Raw genomic sequence first — 23,591 nt, 5'->3', positions numbered from 1 at the left:
ATTAGGCATCATTATTACGTGGTTTAGGACTTAACACTGTTCATCATTTTCAACAAAACACTACACCTCCTTGACCATCTTCCCAATATACTATTTTACAAATACTGAGCAGTGCCGAAAGAAATTTGGCCATACTATTGGGGAGAGAGAGAGAGAATTGGATACCAAGAGTGTGACTGTCCTATTGGTGACATAAAGATGGAACTCTGTCGAGAGAAAAGGAAAAGTTAGATCTAGTGGTTGTGGGCTTTGGTTTTACACTATGCAAACGACGATTGTAATCCAAGAATAAAGTCTAACGATCAATGGGGTCCCTCAATTTTGAGTCTCATCCAAATAAAAATTATAGTAGCCAAGCATTTTCCTTTTTCAATATGAACCCACCTTTTAAAGCTGCTGTAAGAGTTCGTTCGGCAATTTTTTAAAATTTTAATTTTTTTTTTTTTTTAAGTGTAAATATATTCTTATATTTTATTAGTGATTTGATTTGTGTTTTGAGCTATTTGTTAATATTTTTATTTTTATAAAAAGCAAAAAGCTTGGATAAAAAGCATTGCCAAACAGACTTAATTTGGGAACTACGCTTTCTACTCCACAATGATTTTACACTCTCTATAGGGGTTTTTTTTTTTTTTTTTGAAATTCAAAGTGTCATGCCCAAAAAAAAAAAAAAAAAAATCAAAAATCAAAATAAAAAAAAAAATTCAAAAATCAAAATCAAAATCATAGCATTTATAATCAGTAACAAAACTCTTGACATTAACAAATTATAATCATATTTGACTATATGATTAAACAAATATGATAAAATTATTAGCCCCATTCTACTAAATCATTAGCTCCTCAGGATAAAATAGTCTATCCAATCAACAACGGATTTGGGTGTGCATTTTGCTTCTAAAACCAAGCAGCAAAATATTGTAGCATGCTCATAAACTGACCTCCTTAATTATTGATCGAACATTCGTAGTGTGATAACCATATGTGAGATTATTCACAATTAGAAAATATATATATATGGGATTATTCAAACTCATTATTTATTCTATGCAATTATTTCTCACTACCTTACTAATGTAAGGAGGATTTCAAATTTGCTAATTTCCCTAATAGAGGCGCCTGCAAAGGGTGAGGCCATCGGGAATTGAATTAAGGGTTGATTCGATACGAGGATCATTTGCTAGAAAGCTCTTCAACTCTATGAAATATTTTTTGCCTTTCCTTATCTCTTTGTCTGGCACATTGTTTTCGACGGCTGCCATCCACACCATAAGGTATTATCGTATGCAATTATTCCACCAATCTTAACCAGGTTCAAAAGTTGCTCAGGATATTTGATGTAGTCTTCTTTATTAGCATCCATAAATGCAAAATCAAATACTCCTTCTTTGCCTTGCATTTTTTTGGAAATTGAGGTTAAATATTTGAAAATTTTGTAAGTTTACCCTTTCTTTTTCCTTTCATGAATAGAAAAAACTTAACAAATAATACAAACTTGGCAGATGTTAGCAGTGTTTAGTTTGTTGATTTATCAATATAGGTTAAATTACTCTTTAAAGTTCAAAGTAATGCTAGAAATCATACATTGGATTGTGACAACGCCAATTAACTTTTGGATTACCTTTAATTTTTTTTTTGGGAAGGGGGAGGGGGGAGGGGGGGCAAATCCAAGAGTTGATTGACATTGCCACGTCAAATAGTGAAAATATAGTTTCTAGCATTATTTATTTTCAAATACCAATCAATCCATATCCCACAAGAAGTATAAGTTTATACTACTAACATCTAACAAATTTGTATTCTTAGTAAAGTTTTTTCTATTAATTAAAAGGAAAAAAAAGAGTAATGATACATACCACATAAACATCCCACAAATATCTTACAAAGTATATGTAACAAAGTGTAATAACCATTGGATATGTGTTTAATTAAACAACAGTTGATCCGATGTCTAATAGATCTTGTCATGTAGCATTACTCCTTAGACTAAAGAGTCACTTTATCTATCAAACTATTGTAGTAGACCTTTGATGGATTATAGTCATAGAACATAAAATAGTAATAACTTGAGATTGAATCAGTGAATGGCTTCTCTCAGTCTTATGTGAGAGTTTGTCAAATTAAAACACCACTACATGCATCATGCATTACCACATAAACTTACATCGGCAATTAGATCATTTAGAATTGATGAGACATCTGACTCGATGAACTTAATCTTTTGCTCCACTCCAGCCTTCTGAATAAATGACAATCCAACCTCATATGCTTCCCTATTTGGATCAACTACTATTATCTGCAAAATTGCAAACCTTAACAATCTTATCTAGCCCCTAGCATCAAATGCTCTCTCTTTTTTAGGAAGAACTCTTTCTAGCAAGGCCATTTCGTGTACCCATTAAATGCTATATATTTAATATGCAAGAGAAGTGCCATGGCATCAGCCGATAGTGCTAGAGCAGTACAAAGAAGAGAGTAACCAGTAAATACTCCAAGCTCTAATGTCTTCTTCGCATTCATGATCTTTAGAAGCATGGAGAGGAGTAGACCTTCATCTACGGCCACATTCATCATGCTCCTGCCACATTATGTGAACACAATATTTCATAAGTAATAACTATAGTAATGACCCGTAGCAAATATACATTAATGCTCAATTTTTATTTTTATTTTTTTAATTCTTGAGAAAATTAATGCTTAATTTGAGTGTTCACGTTAAAGCAATTAGATAAGTCCCTCTTCTAAGATATAGTTTAGGGACAACGTGGAATAATATATTTTTGGATGCCCTTAAAAAATGAAACAACAAAATATATTTATTTGGACTATGTGAAGGAAAGTAGAATACCTCAAATCAAAGTTAGGACAGTTTTCTCTTAATTTATGTGTTTCTCACATGTATGTAAAAATCACATTCTCTATTAAAAATACATGTAAAACTCATATTTTAGACACATATTAGTTTAATATATAAGAAGTGCTACACATTTTCTCATCATTCTTCTCCCATTCTCTCACTTTTCAAAATCACCAATGAATTTGTGAGGTCCATGTGTAGGACTCATATGATCCCACAAAGCTAATAATGATTTTAAAAAGTGAGAGGATGAGAGAAGCAATAGAAAAGGAAAATAAGCATTTTTCTTAATACATTTAGTTGAAGGAAATTTCTTCAACACAATTAGGAAAAAAAAATTGTTCACCAATATTGAATACTAGCTCCTAATGGGTCGTTTGGAATATTTGTTGATGGATGGATCATGACCTGCGAATCGAAAAAAAAAAAGCGATAGGATTTTCTCCAACTGTTTTTCATAAACTTTAATTTGCTAATACACTTGATTTCCAAGATTACGGGAAGATCAAAGTTTGTACATTAGTCTAGGGTAACAGCCATATATCTAAGTTTCCCGTTAAGAAGACGACAACTTCCTCAATTGTGAATAAGATGGTAAACTAGAAAGAAAGCGAAAAAAAAAAAAAAAAAAAAAAAAATTTACGTGGCGTATTTAAATTCAACAGTCTAAGAAAAAAAAAAATAAAGAAGCCAACAATAGCAATTTTTCTTGTAATTTCTAGGCAAGTGGCTTAGGCAGGAAATGTTTTTCCAGGATGTTCATACTTACACATGTAGTCTTGAGATTGAATTAGTGAATTCTGTCTTCGGTAACATGGAAAAATAACACCAAAATAATAATAAATCGAATGGCTTCGATTCTAAGATTGGTTTAGTTTATAATAATTTAAGGAATGTAGCAGGGAAACTAACCTTTTGAAGGGCTGAGCTTTTGAGGATGGTCTTCTCCTCCTGTGCAATTCTCTTGGCTGAAAAAGTTTCCATTTGTGTTGCTTCAATAAGCGAAGAGTAAGAAGAGCCTACGTTACTACATTTTTTTGCAAGTGCATATGACTTTATTATATAACCAGAATTTGATGCCAAGGTTTGGTTTGAGGGTTAACTTCATATACCGATTAAATTTGACGAATTTAATGGTATATATATTGCCATGTTGTTTAAAATATGAAATATCATGGTAATATGTACGTCTTGGAAAAACTTTCTATCAATTTAAATATAGGTCGAGTTCCATTAATGAAATACTGAGTTGTCTTCCCATCATAGAAGTAAAACTGCTGGTTTTGAATGATGCCATCAACTACCCATTTCTTACAATATAGATAGAAATTATTGTTTTTTGGGTCATTGAAACAATCAAATTAATTTTCTGTCTTCTTAAAATCAACAACTATCAAGAAACGTCGATTAGTTTTTCAAAATATAGAAAATATGTAAATGTAGATTTAATTTAATTAAGTATTGTTTTAAATCTCTTAATTAGAATTTTGAATACAGTAGAATTTTAAATTTTCCAAACGCCTTTTACAGCGATCCCGAAACAATCTGGCCAAAATTTCTGGATCCTTCGGTGGGAAATAAGACGGTGTCGTTTAACCGCCTCGCTAATCGCTATTTTTGTGCTTCTAGTCTTGGGTGGGCAAAACTCGCCCAAATCCATCCCGCCCCGACCATCTGCACTGCCCAGGTTTTTCTCAATAAAATTGCGAGTTTTGTTTTGATATCCAGAAGGGGCAGGTCGAACCGCAGGCAATAGATTTTAAAATACCCCGGGTACCCGCCCTGCCCTGCCCTGTGTACCCAAAAAAAAAAACTTTAAAATCCTTGATTCTTAATTTCGTTCCTCACACAGTATCTCTCTTTCAGTCTTTCTTTCCTAACGCAGTCACGCTGTTTCTTCACTCAACCTGGCGGCGCCTCATTCTCCAGCCTCCACGAACCACGGCTCCACCTCCAGTGCTCCACGGCTGACCGTTCCAGGTTCCTCTCTCTCTCAATCTCCTTCATTCTCTTTCTCTGAAGATGTGCTTTGTTTTGAACAAGCTTATTTCAATTTGATGGGGGAATGATTTGACCTTACGATTGTATACAAATCTGCTTGTAGATGGTTAAAAGCGTCTAACCTGTACCCTTTAGAAGGAGTTGGATGCTTTTATGTTACTCGTTATTTTCTTCCTTTTCTTGCTTTTGCCTTTTTCTTTTATCTACTTCTCTCTGGAGAATGATTGATTCTCGAAGGGGTTGCTCTCACTTTTGCAGAAGAAAGACACAGAAAACCCGCCTCGCCCCGCCCCGCACAATCCGAGACCCGGCGGATACTGTTCATTACAGCCGGGTCTCGGGTGGAATTTAAAATACCCGCTAGGTGCGGGTTGGGTATAAAAAAACCCTCCAAACCCGCCCCGGGTCGCCCACCCCTACTAGGCTACTTCTAGAATTAGGACTAGGGTTTTTCAATCTGAAGCGTCACCCATGGAAAACTCCAAGGAAGGAAAAGTCGGACTGCTTCACCAGATCCTACCTCCGCGCCTCGAAGACGCCGGCCTCGAGGACTGCGCCCTTCCGCCGGACTCCATCAAGGAAGCATTCCTCAAGGCCGCCACGGCCGTGAAGTCACGCGGCGCCTCCATCTTCACCGCCTCGGATGACGAAGAAACCGAAGGCGAGTGCGTCCAGGACCCGTGGCCCACCGCCAAGGGGGCCTCAGACGCGTTGGTCGGAGCGTCGACGGAGCACGACGATCCTTGGCCCTTTGCCACGGAGAAGGGAAGCGGAGTTCCGGGGGTAGGTGGCGATGACGTGGTGGTCGGTGGCGAGGCTAACGCGAAGGAGAGAGGGGATGAGGTGGTGGTGGTGGGAGTGGATGTGAGAGAGGGTGGGAGAACTTGTGTGCAAGGATTACAGGGTTTGGAGATTGGAGAGGAGGCCAAGAATGGTGGTGGCGACGATGATGAGAAAGAAGGTAAAAAAGAAGAAGCCTACTTTAACCGAGGGTTTTATTTGAGATAAATTACTGCCATGGTTATCTAATTAATTAAGGTTGTTTTAGTTTTTTTCTTTTACATGTCTACATATGAGAATGGGGAAGGGGTTTCAAGCTATCGCTTGGGTTCCTACTATGGTTTTGGTTTTGGCTTTGGGTTTTTTGTTTTTTGTTTTTAATGTTATGTTGATGTTCTGTTAGAACATTGTATGTTATATAGTTATGGCTTATGGTCGAAAAAATACGATGCTTAGAATAAAAATAAAGAAAGATAGAGAAAGAATAGTATATTAAAAAAAGAAAAAAATTAAACAATATAAGTAATTATTTAAAATTTATTAATTAAAATAGATAAATTGGGTTTTAGTTCTATTTTGTGCTATAAAACAAAATAAAATCTAGACTATAAAATAAATGCTCTTTATTTCACTTTAAAATGAAGAGATTAAAGGTTACGCCAATTTGTGTGACTAGAAGTGATGATATGTAATTGTTTTCTTGGGATGTGCACCAATTCATCACATAAAATTAAAAAAATAAATTTTTTTAAAGCAACCAATTAAACCCCAGAGAGCGAAATCTTGTAATATTTACAAGCAGCCAAGGGTATGAAAATAATGAAAGTGTTCACATAAAGATCGATCGAGTTGGGTTTCGAATAAAAGTACAAAATTGCCCTCCATCAATTCGAAAATTCTTTGGCAGTTACATGCAAACAATTGAGAGTGATGATGAATCAATTGGAAGCTGCCTTTGAATCAAATATTAAGGCTATGAATTACAGAATTAGCTTACCGGAAGGAAACGAGAGATTGTACATCGAACATGACATCCCAGAAGGGAGGAGAATGTTGAATTCCAATTTTATGTTCCAAATAACAAACAGAGGTATTAATTGGTCCTATTTACTCCGCCCAAGTTGATGAATTGAGATGATTTGATCTTTGTTCTTATGATAAATGGTAGATAATCCATAGTTGTAAAAGATGTAAACTATAAAAGCAATCCTGGTGGACACTAAAAAAATGGTACTCGAGTGAAACAAGCCATATGTTTAACTTATACAATTTATTTATAAGTTAAAAATTTTATAAATAAATTATACAAGTCAATTTTAAGTTTAACTTAATTTTGGGTTGACAATTTAACTAATAACCCGTGAACCGGACACGTAGTTTTAGGGTTAGGGTTTATGTTAAACGGGTTCGTGTCATAAATGAGTTACCCTTTATGATCCATTTAATAAAAATTGGCGTGTTCGGGTTGGCATAACTATTTTGTGAGCCCTACCTCAAGGTGTTCTTTGTATGGGCTTAAATTTGTGATTGTCAGGCCTCGGGTGTCACCACTTAGTGCACCCACACATTCAACTGTTTTTTATTTTTTTATTTTTTATTTAAGTTTTGAAAAAATTAGAAATATTATGGACTTTTTAGTAATTTTAATTTAATTACAATTATGAAATATGCGTTGCTACAAAATTAAAAAATATGAATAATTATTTCATTTCAACCTTCTATATTCTCAATAATAACTTCTTTTTTCTTTTCTTTTTTTTTTTTTTTTTTTTTTCAAACGGAATACATATTCTACAAATCAAACGAGGCCTTAATGTTTAAATTTGTGTGATGCTAAACTAAAATGTTCTAGTATTTTTGTTTGTTTGGCAAACCCTGTAAAACTTGGTCTATCAAAAAAACATTTTCGATCAACTATAAAATAACACATTCTTTAGTTTCTTAATATTAAAATAAAAGGACAAAATTGTAGTAAGGTGGACTTTATACTTATATGTACCCAAAAAAAAAAAATAAAAAATCACATGGGTCTTAAAATTTTCGTAAGGGAAATTTCATCCTAACTGATTTTTTTTTTTACGATTTCAATTTACTTCTTACATTTTTAAAAGGACTAATTAATTATAAACTGGATTGTATGTTCCAACTCAGGTTTTTATGTTTTTTTTTTTTTAATTATTATTATTTTTTCACATAGATCTTTACCGTTCACGCAAGATGTAAGCATTACACGGTTAAGAGTGTCACATAATATTAAAAGTTTGTTTGAGATTGCGATTTTAATTTTTTTTTTTTAAATGCATTTTCAAATTTGCACATGCGTCGAGTAAAACATGTTAAAAACTAAAAATTACTTCTTTTCTATTATTGAATGTTTCGGATAATATTAGCATATAATTACGATTTCATTGACAAATTACCAATAAGGATATTTGTTTATAATAATAAAATAACTAACATTGTTTATAAGCCTCTATTTTAACACATTTGCAAACAAAAGTATGACTTATAATTAATTAACTTTGAGTTTTTTACATAAGCAATGGTATCTTGCCATATTACTTGTTTCTATATGCCTTTTTGTTTTGTTTTTTTCTTGAGACAAATTTCAAACAGATATATAATAATTAAAGAAGAGAGGTATGTGGGTATTTTTGAAATATTTTTCATTTCCGCTTCAAAATTTGGTAATTATTACGCCAAATATTTGTTATGCGAAATCGTGATTTTGCTTTAAATTCGCGCACTTTTAAATAAGCACCTCCTAGCCTGCTTATAGAAATTGTGAATTTTTTTCTTCTTCCAATTTTAGATTATGCGTTTTTTAAATCACAATGCCAAACGCTTTGCGTTTTACAATTTCTTTTAGAACTGTAAATTATTCATACAAAATCGTAATTCTAAATGCACCCTTAAACAAAAAGAAATCCACGTGAAGCCTCTGAACAACTTACCATTTGACAAAAAAAAAAAAAAAAAAACAATTAAAAAGAAAAAGAACACTTATTAAATTAATGGGTTAATTACCCTCTTAGTACCTAAGTTTGCACATTTTTATTTTTTCCTACATGTCGTTCAAATCTCATCACAAAGGGTACTTGACTTACGCGAAAAGATCAACTTAGTGCCTCTAATAGGTTCCGTTAGCCCAAATTAACAAAATACCACGTGTCGTCATATAAAAAATGTCACATGTCCTAAAAATAAAAATAATTAAAAAACTAAGCCCAAAAATATATATATATATTAATATATATATATATGGGTTGGCAGACCCACCCCATAATTTTTCAAATATTATTTTAATTTATTTTTTTATTTGTTAGGACACATGACATTTTATGTGATAGCATGTGTGATGGAACCTAACAGAAGTACTAAGTTGATATTTTTTTGTAAGTTATGTACCATTTGTGATATGATTTAATTATTGGGGGAAAAAAATATATATATAAACCTAAATTAATTAATCGGCTGGACCACGCCTAATGAAGCGGAGGTAACTAGTTCAAATCTCCTCCTCTCTTGTGCAGACATGTTAAAAAAATAAAAATAAAAAATAAAAAAAATAACCTAAACGTGTCCCTCACTGGCTCACTTGGCGGTTGTCTCTCTCCAGCCGACCGGAGATTTCCCTCCGGACTCCGAACTGTCCACTTTTTCTTTACCACGGTAGAGCCTCACTCTATTGGTTTGCTGCGAGAATTGCCTGGTAAAATTTCTTCTTTTCTTCATATAACATCAACTTTTTGTATTGTATTGTCGTTACTTTTCTTTTCATTGGTTTCAAATTTGTTTGGGACATCAGTTTGTTTGCTGATGTTTCGAGATATGTTAAGCGTTTCTGCTTTGGTTGCTAATCCCTTTTTAGACCACAACAAGAAAGATCCGAACTTTTGTTGCTAAAGTTATAAAAAATAAATAAATAAAAAAATTGTGGGAAGTCTAGGAGAATAAAATTTTTGAAATTGGCCACCAGTTATATGATATTTTCCCTTAGTTCTGATTTAAGCGTATAAATTTCTTTGCTGGTATTTGATTAAGTGGTTGCAAGATGTTCTGATTCTCAATTCATTACCTAAGCTGTTCAAGCAGGATTCTCTGTCTCTCAGATGTTTATGAGGTGTAGGCTGTAGCTGATTGACATATAAAAAAGGTTGAGAATTTGTTGGTTTGAGTGTTCATGCGATCATTAGAATTTTGCCATCGTTGGAATTGTTCATATATACGTTTTATAGACTAGCATTTTCCTCCTCCTTCGTATTCAATTCTTTAAAACTTACACCGGGTCTTTGTGGTGTAGTAATATGAGTGGCCTTGGATTTCAACTCTTTCGCTTCTCCATTAGAAGGAGTCGGACTGGAGCTTCTACAGCCGGTTGGAATACTGGTTTAAGATATATTTGTTGTGACCCATCAATGGGGCGGCGCTCGGAAGAATTAGGCCTTTCTCCATTTCGGCTACTTGGTCCTCCAGAAGTCCCTCCTTCCACATTTACTGCGAATTCATATCCAGATTATACTCAAGACCCTGTCCGTGATAGAATCAAGAACTGGAGGGATTGGGACCGCAAACCGAGCAAGCAGTTTCAATTGTTTTGTGAAAGGTTTATATATAAGCAAAGCCTTTACACTCTCTGCAGGAAAGAAAGTTCAACACCTTTTCTGCAACACCACTTGGAGTTGTCCTGGAGTCACTGTCCCCAAACCACTCTCAAACTCATTTGCCTCTTGAGGAGGACCGGTCTTTTTAGTAAACGAAGCAGAGAGGATTTCTACACAGCAGCTATATGGCTCCACCGATACCACTCTGAAACATTAGCATACAACGTGGGGGCATTTTCCAAATTTGGGTGTTTAAAAGACTTGCTGGAAATTCTCTACCGGATTCTCAATGGGCTACAAGTTCGGCACATCCAAATTATGAGGAGGGATAAGGTTATGAAGGAGCGACAGAAAGCAAAGATGATAGTGCAAAGACAGCTACTCCATAGAATTAGGCTGAAGAAAATGAATTATGAGGAAATACAGATGAGGACGAGAAAGCTACAAAAGAGATTGGTGGCAGAGATAATGAAGCCTAAAGTAGTGCAGGAAAGGAGCGTCACACATTCGAGAAATGAGAAAAGAATTATGATGGCAAAGAAGGCCATTGAGAGGTACAACCATGATCCAAAATACCGTTACTTACACATCCAGATTGCCAATCTTTTTGCAAAGCTACTTAAGGCTGACCTCGAGTACTTGATTTCTGGGCAGATGACAAAAATCAGCATGGCTTCAAAATGGTGCCCTTCTCTTGACTCATCTTATGATCGATCAACTTTATTTTGTGAGAGTGTTGCGAGGAAGCTTTTTCCATATGATTCTTGTCCTGAATACAGAGAGCTTGATGAGGTCCATTATGCTTACAGGATCCGAAATCGATTACAGAAAGAAGTCTTGGTCCCTCTGCGCAGAGCCCTAGGCTTGCCAGAAATTTACATGAGTGCCCGTCAGTGGAACCTGCTTCAGTATGATCGGATTGCATCTAATGCCATGAAAACTTACAAGAGATTGTTTTATAAACACGATCGCGATGGGATTTTGCAGCACCTGCAAAAAGTGCCAAAAACAAGTACCAAAGGGTTGTACCCTCATGAGATACTAAGGCTCTTAGGTTGTGATAGTGGTCATGAAGTTGCTGACCTGCAATGGAAAAGAATGATTGATACCTACTTTAGCAAAGGAAAGTTTGTAAACTGCATTTCAGTAGTTGATACTGCCCTATTTCGCAGGGGAATTGATTGTACGGAAAGATTTTGCCTAGCATTTCCACTGATGACATCTGAACTCTGTGCAAGCCCATGGAGGGGAAAGGTCTTGACATACAGTAACAATCCTGCGTTTGTGAACATTGACGGAGATGATCTTGGATCAAGGATAAGTTTTTTGAGTTCTCTACCAATGGGTAAATGCCCGAAGCTCGTACAGTTGTTGGATAAAATTTTGGAAACTGCAATAGATTTGAAATTGAGTAAGGAGAATATGATTGAAAGGATTTTCGTTTTTGATCATTGGGGTAATTGTTTTAGCGGTTGGGTAGAGATTTATGAGAGAATGCGTGAAAAGTACGAAAGGAATGGGTATGTGATGCCAAAGTTTGTTCATTGGAATCACCACGATCGAGCCACACGGACGCATGAAGACTATTTCTCGGTTAAGGGTGACTTAACAGAAATAATAGCAACAGAGTCAAGTTTTATAAATTTCTTGGAGAGCAACGGGACCTTGAGTCCAATGGTTGTGATGGAATCGAAGATATGCAGTGAAGATTACTTGAAACTTGTGGTGCGTGATTAAGTTTTTGTTATTTTCTTTATGATAAACCTTCATCCTAAGGTATTATGGGTACGTTAGTGTGAGCAGGTAATAGTTTGTATTGTTAATGGTTTAGTCTCGCATAAGTCATAACCATCATTGTTTACGTGCATTTATTCTCATTTGAGTGGACTACATAAAAATATTGAAGGAAATAAAGTTTTGTCTGACCATTTATCATTTGATTTTTACGTCCTGTTTTTTTCTTAGTTCATAATTTAAAGAACATTTCTGATGAACTAGCTAACTATTTTTCAGCAAAAATACAATTAGAAAGCTACTTTTTAAAAGCGCCTCACAATGAACTCTTTAAACATGTTTTAAATCACTCCAATATTCATGGGTAGGTTTTATTCTTATGAAAAATAGCCTTATGGGACATCCATTTTGGAGGACAACAACAATTTCAAATCCAATAGCCTGCCAAATTTTTCAAAAATGACTGATCATCATATAATATAGCAAGAAGCAAATAAAAAAAAAAAAAAAACTAAAATGTGAGCTTAAAAATAATGCTGATAGCCCTCTAGGATCATCTGAAAGCTGTTCCTGGTTCTCGACATTTTTTGCTTGAAAATACAGCTCACCAGACAAGTACGAATCCTCTTAAGCAAAAGATTGATCATCATCCTCACCTTTTCATTCACTTGGGTAATCGATTTCAAGAGCTAGAAACCAGGCTTCATCCTCAATAGGTCCCCTTTCACCTTAGTTGGTACAACTTCAGTACATGTACACTTGAAACAAAATTTTGCCAACTTTGTCTTGGTTAATTCCTTGGCCTCCTCACAAGTGTCTCGAAACCTTATCATCCCAATCCCAATTGGCAACATGAAAGGACATATGACTGAAAGATACAACATGTAGTTGGACAGGTTCTTGCTCGATTCTTTGGCAACCAAGTTTTTCCCACCATCTGAGTGATTGCAGAGATCAGTCGTAATGTGCTAGATAAGAATGGTTTGGTCGAATTCTACCTGCCCAGTGCTCCAACCGGACATTGAGGAGTACTCAGTGCTACGTAAAGACGCGATATATTTGTCATACGCTTTGTTGACCTCCGTCTTTTCTTTGTCATACTCTGCTTTTTCTTTATCGACCTCTGCTTTTCCTCTGTTTTTTCTTTGTCATCATATTCTGCTTTTCCTTCGTTGAAAAACTTTTGCAAAATAGTCTCTGTATATCAACCGAAATGAAGTGTGAAAACGAAGTGTATCAACACTGGGAAGAATCAGTAATGTAAAATGATAGCGGCAAAACTTATGCAAAATAGTCCTCTGTAATTGCCATTCTCAACGGGAAGCATAACGCATTACACCAGTGGAAGTTCACAATCAGATATTAATAGTCTCAAGACTCACTCTCAACACCAAGCACATCCATTATATGGCCTTGGATTCATAGAAGCTAGTCTGCAGCTTATACTAATGTTAGCAATTTAGGTTATGCAGCAGCTGACAGTTTCCAAATTTCATAAGCAGAGAAGTAATATTTAATTATGTTTTCATTCATTGATTTGCCTTATGGCATCTGCGTCTTTTTTTGCAAAAAAGAGCCCATTGACCCACAAATTGACTTGTACTATAAAAAAAAAATCCTTAAATATTAAATCATAATCGGTTAACTTTTTTTTTTTTTTTTTTTTAAAAAAAAACATATAAAAAAAAAAAAATTTAGCACAACATATAAAAAAATAAATAAAATAAATAAAAAAACTTCAATTGTGGTTATAAGTAACACATTATTCAATCAAATGTCAATCACTTAATTTGATAATTGATAATCATATGATTTAATGATCAATTGATCATGTGATATATATTATAATTTATAGCATATATAGACTTATAAGTTTATAACATACATTATAACTAAGTCTTTAGGTACTTAATTGTTGTATTAGTATGAATTTATATACTTATGACTTATGCCGTATTATATATGTATAATTTGTTATTATATGATTTTAAATTAGAATGATAATATATTAATACTTCAATTGTGGTTATAAGTAACATATTGTTTAATGAATCCAATATCAATTACTTAATTTGATATTATACGAATCACATTATCATTGTACATTAGTAATATGATTAAATTGAATAAAGTATTTGAATTGTCATTGAATCATATGATTAAGTATTGATTTTATACATTTATATTATTCAATATACATAATTGCATATATGTATAATGTATAATTATAATTTATAACATATATGAACTTATAAGTTTATAACTGACTTATTACTTATGTCATATTATATATGTATAATTTGTTATTATATAATCAAATAATTTTATGATCAATTGATCAAGTGATATAATCATATAAATTATAGTGATAATATATTCATACTCATATTGTGATTTAATGATTAAGTGATTATGTTATAAATACAAATATTATTATAATTATAATTAAAAAATATATATTATATAAAAAGGCGGTTAGCGATTAGCGATTAGTAAACCCTATTTGAAGAAAATTTTCTTCAACCTACTCTAATAAGTGACAAGTGTCATCTCTCATATATATATATATATATATATATATATATATATATATATATATATATTGTTAATATTTTAATAGTCGTTTATTATAATTTCACTAATGTTGGAAACCAAACATTAATTTTTAGATATCCAAATATGCTTTTTAATATTTTAAAAGTCATTTCTTACAATTTCACTAATTTTGGAAACCAAACATTAATTTTTTAGAAATCCAAATATGCTTTTTAATATTTTAAAAGTCATTTATTACAATTTCACTAATTTTGGACACCAAACATTAATTTTAAGAAATCCAAATATGCTTTTTAATATTTTAAAAGTCATTTATTACAATTTCACTAATTTTGGAAACCAAACATTAACTTTTTAGAAATCCAAATATGCTTTCTAATATTTTAAAAGTCATTTATTACAATTTCACTAATTTTGGACACCAAACATTAATTTTAAGAAATCCAAATATGCTTTTTAATATTTTAAAAGTCATTTATTACAATTTCACTAATTTTGGAAACCAAACATTAATTTTTAGAAATCCAAATATGCTTTTTAATATTTAAAAAGTCATTTATTACAATTTCACTAATTTTGGAAACCAAACATTAATTTTTAGAAATCCAAATATGCTTTTTACTATTTTAAAAGTCATTTATTACAATTTCACTAATTTTGGAAACCAAACATTAATTTTAAGAAATCCAAATATGCTTTTTAATATTTTAAAAGTCATTTATTACAATTTCACTAATTTTGGAAACCAAATATTAATTTTTTAGAAATCAAAATATGCTTTTTAATATTTTAAAAGTCATTTATTACAATTTCACTAATTTTGGAAACCAAACATTGATTTTTAGAAATCCAAATATGTTTTTTTAATATTTTAAAAGTCATTTATTACAATTTCACTAATTTTGGAAACCAAACATTAATTTTTTAGAAATCCAAATATGCTTTTTAATATTTTAAAAGTCATTTATTACAATTTCACTAATTTTGGAAACCAAATATTAATTTTTTAGAAATCCAAATATGCTTTTTAATATTTTAAAAGTCATTTATTACAATTTACTAATTTTGGAAACCAAACATTAATTTTTTAGAAATCCAAATATGTTTTTTAATATTTTAAAAGTCAATTCTTACAATCTCACTAATTTTGGAAACTAAACATTAATTTTTTAGAAATCCAAATATACTTTTTAATATTTTAATAGTCATTTATTATAATTTCACTAATTTTGGAAACCAAACATTAATTTTTAGAAATCAAAATATGTTTTTTAATATTTTAAAAGTCATTTATTACAATCTCACTTTTTGGAAACCAAACATTATTTTTTTAGAAATCCAAATATGCTTTTTAATATTTTAAAAGTCATTTATTACTATTTCACTAATTTTGGAAACCAAACATTAATTTTTAGAAATCCAAATATGCTTTTTAATATTTTAATAGTCATTTATTACAATTTCACTAATTTTGGAAACTAAACATTAATTTTTTAGAAATCCAAATATGCTTTTTAATATTTTAAAAGTCATTTATTACAATTTCACTAATTTTGGAAACCAAACATTAATTTTTAGAGATCCAAAAATGCTTTTGAATACTTTAATAGTCATTTATTACAATTTCACTAGTTTTGGAAACTAAACTTTAATTTTTTAGAAAACTAAATATGGTTGGCAGAAAGGTACAACGATATGTACTTTGTGATGGCTGCAAAGTCCATCGCTGAGTTGGTACAAGATCAAAAAAGATTTGTAGAGGAACATCTGAAAATCAGATTAGATACTGATATGGTGAAGTACACATCCCTTGCGCATGCAATATTGATAACATCGAGTTAGAAATATAAATTTGTGCCTCGTAAGTCAAATTCGGCTGCAAACTTTCTTGCAAACAATGCAAGAAATCTAAAATTAAATGGTTAGCCAAATCCAAAAAAGTATCAAGATTTGTAAGACGTCCATATCACGAAGCATACGATATATATATATATATATATATATATATATATATATATATATATATATATATATATATAAGTTAGTTTGAAAGGCGTCTTGATTTCTGATATAGGGCTTTTCCGTGTAATTTCTAGAAGTTTTTGAGATCTCGAGATCTCAAGATTTAATATCCCAATATCTTATGATCTCGATTTCTCAAACCAGCTTGGAAAAAATTTCTATCATTTTTTTTTAATATTTTAATAGTAATTTATTACAATTTCCTAACAAGTTTATTCTAACACTTGGTGATTAAAAAAAAAAAATTATGTTAGTTATTGAACTGATATATAACGTAGCATTTTATTATTTAGGGGATCCAAGTACAGTAAGTTAGCAGATTCAGAAGAATCGATGTTCCAGGTAAAATTAAATATTTTTTAAGTTCCTAATGTTTTGTTATATTTTATTTACCAAGTACTTCCATATTTTGTAGATAGAAAGGGGTATAAATTGTTTTGTGTCAAAGTACTTCACCAGACAAGGATTCACTAGTAAAAAAAAATGCATACGGTTTGACAGTACATCAATCGAGGGTAAATAACTTCAAAACACAACACTATTGATTTAATCTTTTACATATAAAATTTAACTTTCAAAACACAACACTATTGATTTAATCTTTTACATCGAAAATTAATTAGATTTCTTTCCGATAAATACAGTCCCTAAAATAATAGCATACAACTCTACCAAATCAAATAAGTTTTTCCACCCATAGTGATGCGTCCATCAAGCCTAATGACGATTTGGCTAGATTCGGTATAATTACTAGAGATGGGGATGGCCTTCCAATAGGACTTAGGTTAAGTTGTGAGAGGACAAGTACTAATAGCAGTCTAGCTATTGAAGCGATAGGGATAATGAAAAGCCTGAAAATATGCTTTGCGGAAGGGTACAAGGATATGTGCTTTGTGATAGATGCAAAGTACGTCATTGAGTTAATACAAGATGCAAAGAAATCAGCGGATGAACATAAGAGATTTGAGGAGGAACATTCGGAGATCAAATTGGATGTTGATACGGTGAGGTAGACATACCATGCGTATCCAATATCAACAACATTTGGTTGGAAATATATGCATGTAACTCGAGAGTTAAATTCGCCTGTAGACTTTCTTGCGAACCGTACAAGAATTCTACGATTAAAAGGTTGGCCAAATCCAAAGAAGTGTCAAGATTTGCCTGACATCCATATCATGGAGCATGATATATATATGAGAAATTCTATGCCAGTTGGGTTGACAGGCATCTTGATTGATAATATGGAGCTTTCTCGAGAACTACAAAGAGGGTGACGGAGATGATGGATGTTCTAGTAATTATGCCATTAATAGACCATCAATCATTCTACTGCCCACCAAATATGGAAGTACCGGTCAAGTGGAAAACAGGTTTAAATCAATATCAATATTTAGTTTTGATGTTCACAGAGTTAGTACTACACTAATAATTATTCTCATTGTTTTGTTTTGTTTTGTTTTGTTTTGTTTTTTTGTTTTTTTGTTTTGTTTTTTTGTTTTTTTTCTGTTTTTCATTAGTTTTGTTCGAACGCATTACAAAAGAGGAGCTAAAGTGTTTTATAATTGAAATATGGAAGGGGGAAAAAAATAGTGGAACAGGTTATAGGTAATCTATGATTTAGCATGAGATATATATTTTAGTCAATTTGAATGATTTAACTTATTTTCAATTTTAATCCAGTACCCGTCAAATACAATAGGCTCTCGGTGCAATACTCAGAGAGCAGGTAAGCATTTCAAATATTTTGATTATTTTCAATTTCTCATATATATATATATATATATATATATATATATATATGAGAAATTCTATGTAAGTTAGTTTGAAAGGTATCTTGATTGATGATATAGGGCTTTTCCGCATAATTTCTAGAAGTTCTTGAGATCTCGAGATCTCAAGATTTAATATCTCAAGATCTCGATTTCTCAAACCAGCTTGGAAGAAATTTCTATCATTTTTTTAATATTTTAATAGTAATTTATTACAATTTCCTTACAAGTTTATTCTAACACTTGGTGATTAAAAAAAAAATTATGTTAGTTATTGAACTGATATATAACATCGCATTTTATTATTTAGGGGACCCAGGTTCTTTTGCAATTAAAAATTCTTTTGCATTTTATTATTTAGAGAGAGAACATGGCAAAAAATTCTTTTGCAGTCGCAACTACCAGTTTCTGATCCTCAACTTTTGGAGATAATTCTAAACTTAATGGCCAACGACCATCTTCATTTATCAGTATTTCCTTAAACCCACGAGGAACACAATTTTCCAAATAAATGTGGTCTTTACTGGTTCTTATCACAACCGTCAAGCCATGTCAACTTTTCAATAAATGCAGTGGGAGTACACTACGGCAAGAAACTCGAAAAGCAGGACGGCTACGGCAAAAAACTCAAAAAGCAGGACGGCAAGAATTTCAAAAAGCGGGACCTCTCTGATGCTGATGTGAGGTAATTATTTTTAATTTGAAACCATTTAAAGTAAATTATAATGAATTGACTATAATTTAATGACAATTTTTTACATTACTAGATTTAATCAACTGTTATTCAATTTGGAAGCATTCTGCAACATACCCTTCCCATTACCGATTTGGCCCACACCGGTATCTTTCTTGTTTAAAATAATTTTCTGTTTGTGTGAAGATTAATAAGTTCTCTTACTTTTTCATTGTTTCATTAAATATCAGGAGGAGCTCACATTAAGGTTAGTCGTTCAATTGTACAATTACTCCTAGAAAGAGTGGTCTAAGCTACGACCTAAAGCGAAGGTTGAGCTTCCAGCAAGCTGCTTGGAGGTGGGAAGGTGGGGTTTTAGTGATGGCAAATTTGATGTTAGTGTAATCAGAAGCTGCAATTGGGTGACGGAGAGGGTGAATCACGAGGAATTTAAAGAAGGTAATAGTAATTTTTTTTGGTTGGTCATAAAATTTTTTTATCAACTTATAATTTATAAAATCTGTTTTCAGATCTAGAGAAGATTGATGAAATAAACCTTGGGAACTAGTTGAAAAAAGACAAAGATCATGACATGGCAATTACGGTAGGTTAGAAGCTACTCTATTCTATTTATTGTATTAGAAATTTTATGAAATTTTAACCTGAAAGCATATGGTCATTATGCAGATTGGAGAACCTCTGAATATCTAAAGAGAAGAAATTTCACTGAAAGCATTTGGTCATTTTCTTCTAAAGAGATAAGAAATTTCACTGATATCTATTTTGTGTGTAAATATATCTGCATCTTTGAGAAAGAGAGAGAGACCGGCTCCCTTGAAACAACTGTTATACAACTTGAAACTTGTATTTGCCTCTTGATGACAGTTTTTGCCTCACTCGACCCTGTTTAAAACATGAAAACATGATGTTAGAAGAATATTTTCTTAATTTGTTTAGTTCTTGATAAGCTGTCAAGCAACACATCAGAAATTTATACTTCATGAATGATCTATATTACTTTGAAATGGGCACACTACGTTTTGAAGAACATGACAAAACTCAGGAACTTGTTTACATTAGCAGCTTAATTGATGCAAACTTTTGGAGTAAAATGAATCCATCATGCAATAAGATGATCAAGTTGTTAAAAAAATCTCTCTACATTAAGGATCAGATTGTTGTAATATTTGTTACAAACATTCATTTTAAGTCATTTGGAAATGTTTTATCATTTGATAATATCTTCTTAAAGGTTTTTATGAGAAATAAAAATCATCTTTAACCATTTTGATTTATAACCGTTTGTATTTATTACTTGGTTATAAGATATAACTTTTATGACCGTTAGTGTTTATTACTTGGTTATGAGATATAACTTTTATGACCGTTTGTATTTATTACTTGGTTATGAGTTATTAAATAAAAATTAGTTTTAATTGATTTTTACCGTTTTGACTGTTAGTCTTTAACAAATTTTATTGTAGTTTGACCATTTTGTTATTAACAAATGTTTTACCGTTTTTGGTGTTATGACCATTTGGACATTATAAAAAGAAAAGAAAACATCCACAATCCCATGGTAGAGTGAGCTTGCAACAAGAAAGAAAGAAAGGCAAACTCATTTTCTTTATAAAAGAGTTTTGTCCTATTTTAGAAGATCAATTGTATAGAATTCTATTCTATTCAATTTCTATTTTCTCTTTGCGGTTTTCTTTTTAAGAAGATTAAAGGGTTGTTCTACTAGTCTTCGTTATTGGAAGTGCGTCCTTAACGAAGGTAGACGCTATAGTCTAATCCTGGGAGGTTACGTGTCAAAGGATCCGATCGCATCGAGTTATACACTCCGGGAGGCACGAATCAACCTTTAAGGACAACGCTCTTGCGTGATTCTATAGCACATTGTGAGATCTTTCCATACTCTACTTTTCATCTCTTGTATTTTATTTATTTTATTGTTAATTTTTAGATTGCAATGATTTTATATTAATGAGAATTTGTGCACCATCCAAAATTATTTTCAACACAGATATCTCATCTAGGGACTGAAGATTAAAGTAAGAAAGCAAAATTAGAACATATGCTATTTCTTTTTTCTTTTTTCTTTGTGGGATTCAGATGCAACCTGTAATAACCATAATATGAACCTATTATCTCGAGACAAGCTTAAAGATGTTCTCTAAACAGGCCGCTGCCTCAATCATTGGACTTGCAACCTAGTTAATTGCTAAAAAACTTATTGCCAATAAATTAAGACATATTCATTAAGAATGTTTCAGCAGATGACCCTTGTTCTTAACTCCACCATGAAAACAAACTTAATATGGATGTTAAAGAGATTCATGGCAGCATAATTCAGGACTGTAAGCTAGGTTTGTTTCTATTCAGTTTGCAGGATAGCCAAACTACTTGCTATGGCATTACAAACCCCATCCCGACATTAGCATAAGTTCCAAATCTTTTCCAATGTAATCCATTGAATTGAAGTATACTATCTACAATATAACACTTGAAAGAAGTCCGTAACACATCAAACATGATATACTACTAAACTACTATACCCTCTTCCTGTCTATGACCCTGTAATACCAGAAAATGCTCCTCTAAAATAGTCCATACTACTATAAATCAATCAAACCAGCAAGCACTATTCCAAAATTCTACCACGTTAATCATTAAATTTTCCACCCAAGGTTTTCTAAGTTGTGGAACACTTCAACTTCTACCCAGTGCCTCCATAAAAAGTTGAGAGGAAAACCATGATAGCATATATCACAATTACAATGCTAAACTACTCTTATAAATCTTCATTTCTTGTTTACAACATTGATCTTTCAGTTTCAGGTCGAATCATATATCAGGTTTCTTACAAAGAGATAATGCAGCATCACATTGTCCTCCTAAATTAACTTCTTATGAGAAAAATGACCCTCATCTAGATACAAAAAAGCATGGAAGTTCCCAACTAAACTCAAACCCACCATGCTGATCCAGCGTAATCCCACGCCACTATGGCACATTTTATTTTGTTCTCACAGACAATAGTTAGCCGTCTCCAAATACTGTCATGCATATGCCACCTAGATTTTGCACACAGTTTCAATATTGTTAGAGATTCCAATCTACCTCTATTAAATGAACTGAGATTTCTAGTAATTAATTTTGGACAATATATTATGAGAAGGTCTATATAAAACCCACAAGCCCAAACAAATATGGGCTTTTTGTAGATCCCTCCTGAGTGATCCAAATTTTAGTAAAATTCAACCTAATTGTACAAAAAGAATCCCAAAATCCACTCTCCCCAATTATGTATATAAAACTAATCTTTCAGACATCCTTGAGCGAGGGCTGTTTGGGTAGTTATGGAGCACTGTAATGATTAATTTTATGGGCTTTCATTTTATTTTGAGCAAATGGGCTTTCTTATTATGTAAGTTTGTTATAGTGTCCATATTTACAATGTCTTATTTATGTTGGAAATCAAGATATTCCTTTCGCTTTCGAGGTTAGTTTAATGAGCTTTTGTTATGGAACAGTAATGCAAAAATAACCCAATTTTTCTCTTTAGCAGTTAAGATTGTTCTTGTTTGATTTCTTTATCTAATAACTGTATTTAATTAAAATTTAATAATAATCAATCATAAGTCTACTTTAATTTTAAAAAATCACATTTATTTTTAAAAGAATACAAGAAAAAATTTTAGCATTACTTTTTGAGGTTTTCTATAAAAATAGAATTTTACGTTAACACGTAGAAGTGGGTGCCCAAGTCGTCGTATTTTCAGTAGTCGGCTGTCGGGCCTTTTAGCAGGCCCTGCCATATAGAACCCAAAACTGTTTTGGACTTCTTGTAACCACCAAGAGATACGTGCCCACGGCCTTTCGACTACAAGTACAGACGCAATTCCCATTTCTCTCCCGTGCTTCTGGGACGATGTGCTAAAGAGTGGAAGAAGGAGATAAAATTGAAATGGGCTGAACGCAAATTTCAGAATGTCCAATGGGCTTGGATGTTGTTCTTAAAGAGAACCATATGCTTGATCCATGTGCATACCTATCTATTACAAAAAGGGCAAAAGCCCTCACCATCACAAAATATTTTTCCTATCCATTTCACGGCGCCTAATAAATATTAGGAAAAATTACAGTTTATCCCTTTAAAGTTGACAGTATTTTTCAATTCGAATATCAAAGTTTTAATTTTTGCAATTCACCCCCATAAAGTTTCAATTTTTTTGCAATTCGACCAATATTATTCCAAAATTCTCATATTGCCCATGATTTTTATTTTTTATTTTTAATGAAAAAAAATTTTGAAGTTGCAAAAATGGCCAGATGGCCAAAAGCCATCCCGAATTTTATTTTTAATTATTTTTTATAAAAAATAAAAAAATAAAAATTATGGGCAATATAGGAAGTTTTGGATATAATTGGTCAAATTGCAAAAATTTGAAACTTTGAGGGGGTGAATTGCAAAAATTGAAACTTTGATATTCGAATTGAAAAACGCTGTCAACTTTAGGGGGGTAAACTATAATTTTCCCTAAAGATTAAAGACACATACTTGCAGTAGTAGTGCACGCAGGCAAAAC

At 32.2% G+C, this 23,591-nt stretch overlaps 2 protein-coding genes and 1 pseudogene across 2 annotated transcripts; 2 read left to right on the top strand and 1 right to left on the bottom strand.

The window, feature by feature from the left end:
* Window positions 1-1,106: 1,106 nt before the first annotated feature.
* Window positions 1,107-2,574, bottom strand: LOC132180028 (flavonoid 3',5'-methyltransferase-like; annotated as a pseudogene).
* A 2,714-nt stretch (window positions 2,575-5,288) lies between these two features.
* On the top strand, window positions 5,289-5,917 carry LOC132179214 (uncharacterized). Its single transcript, XM_088515965.1, is given in 2 exon segments — window positions 5,289-5,824; window positions 5,826-5,917. Coding segments are annotated over 2 exon segments (531 nt in total). The 5' UTR covers window positions 5,289-5,329; the 3' UTR covers window positions 5,862-5,917.
* Window positions 5,918-9,298: 3,381 nt separating this feature from the next.
* Window positions 9,299-12,101, top strand: LOC132178486 (uncharacterized). The gene is made up of 2 exons (XM_059590914.2): window positions 9,299-9,350; window positions 9,942-12,101. The coding sequence occupies exon 2, from the start codon at window positions 9,946-9,948 to the stop codon at window positions 11,977-11,979; it is 2,034 nt and encodes a 677-aa protein (XP_059446897.2). The 5' UTR covers window positions 9,299-9,350; window positions 9,942-9,945; the 3' UTR covers window positions 11,980-12,101.
* Window positions 12,102-23,591: the final 11,490 nt, after the last annotated feature.

The sequence above is a fragment of the Corylus avellana genome, chromosome 4 (genome assembly GCF_965113065.1).
Source record: "Corylus avellana chromosome 4, dhCorAvel1.hap1.2, whole genome shotgun sequence".
NCBI lineage: Eukaryota > Viridiplantae > Streptophyta > Magnoliopsida > Fagales > Betulaceae > Corylus > Corylus avellana.
This window is presented reverse-complemented; position numbering and strand designations above follow the sequence as displayed.

Coding starts and splice junctions, on each gene's coding strand:
- LOC132178486 (XM_059590914.2), top strand. CDS start 9,946: ATGAGTGGCCTTGGATTTCAACTCTTTCGCTTCTCCATTAGAAGGAGT.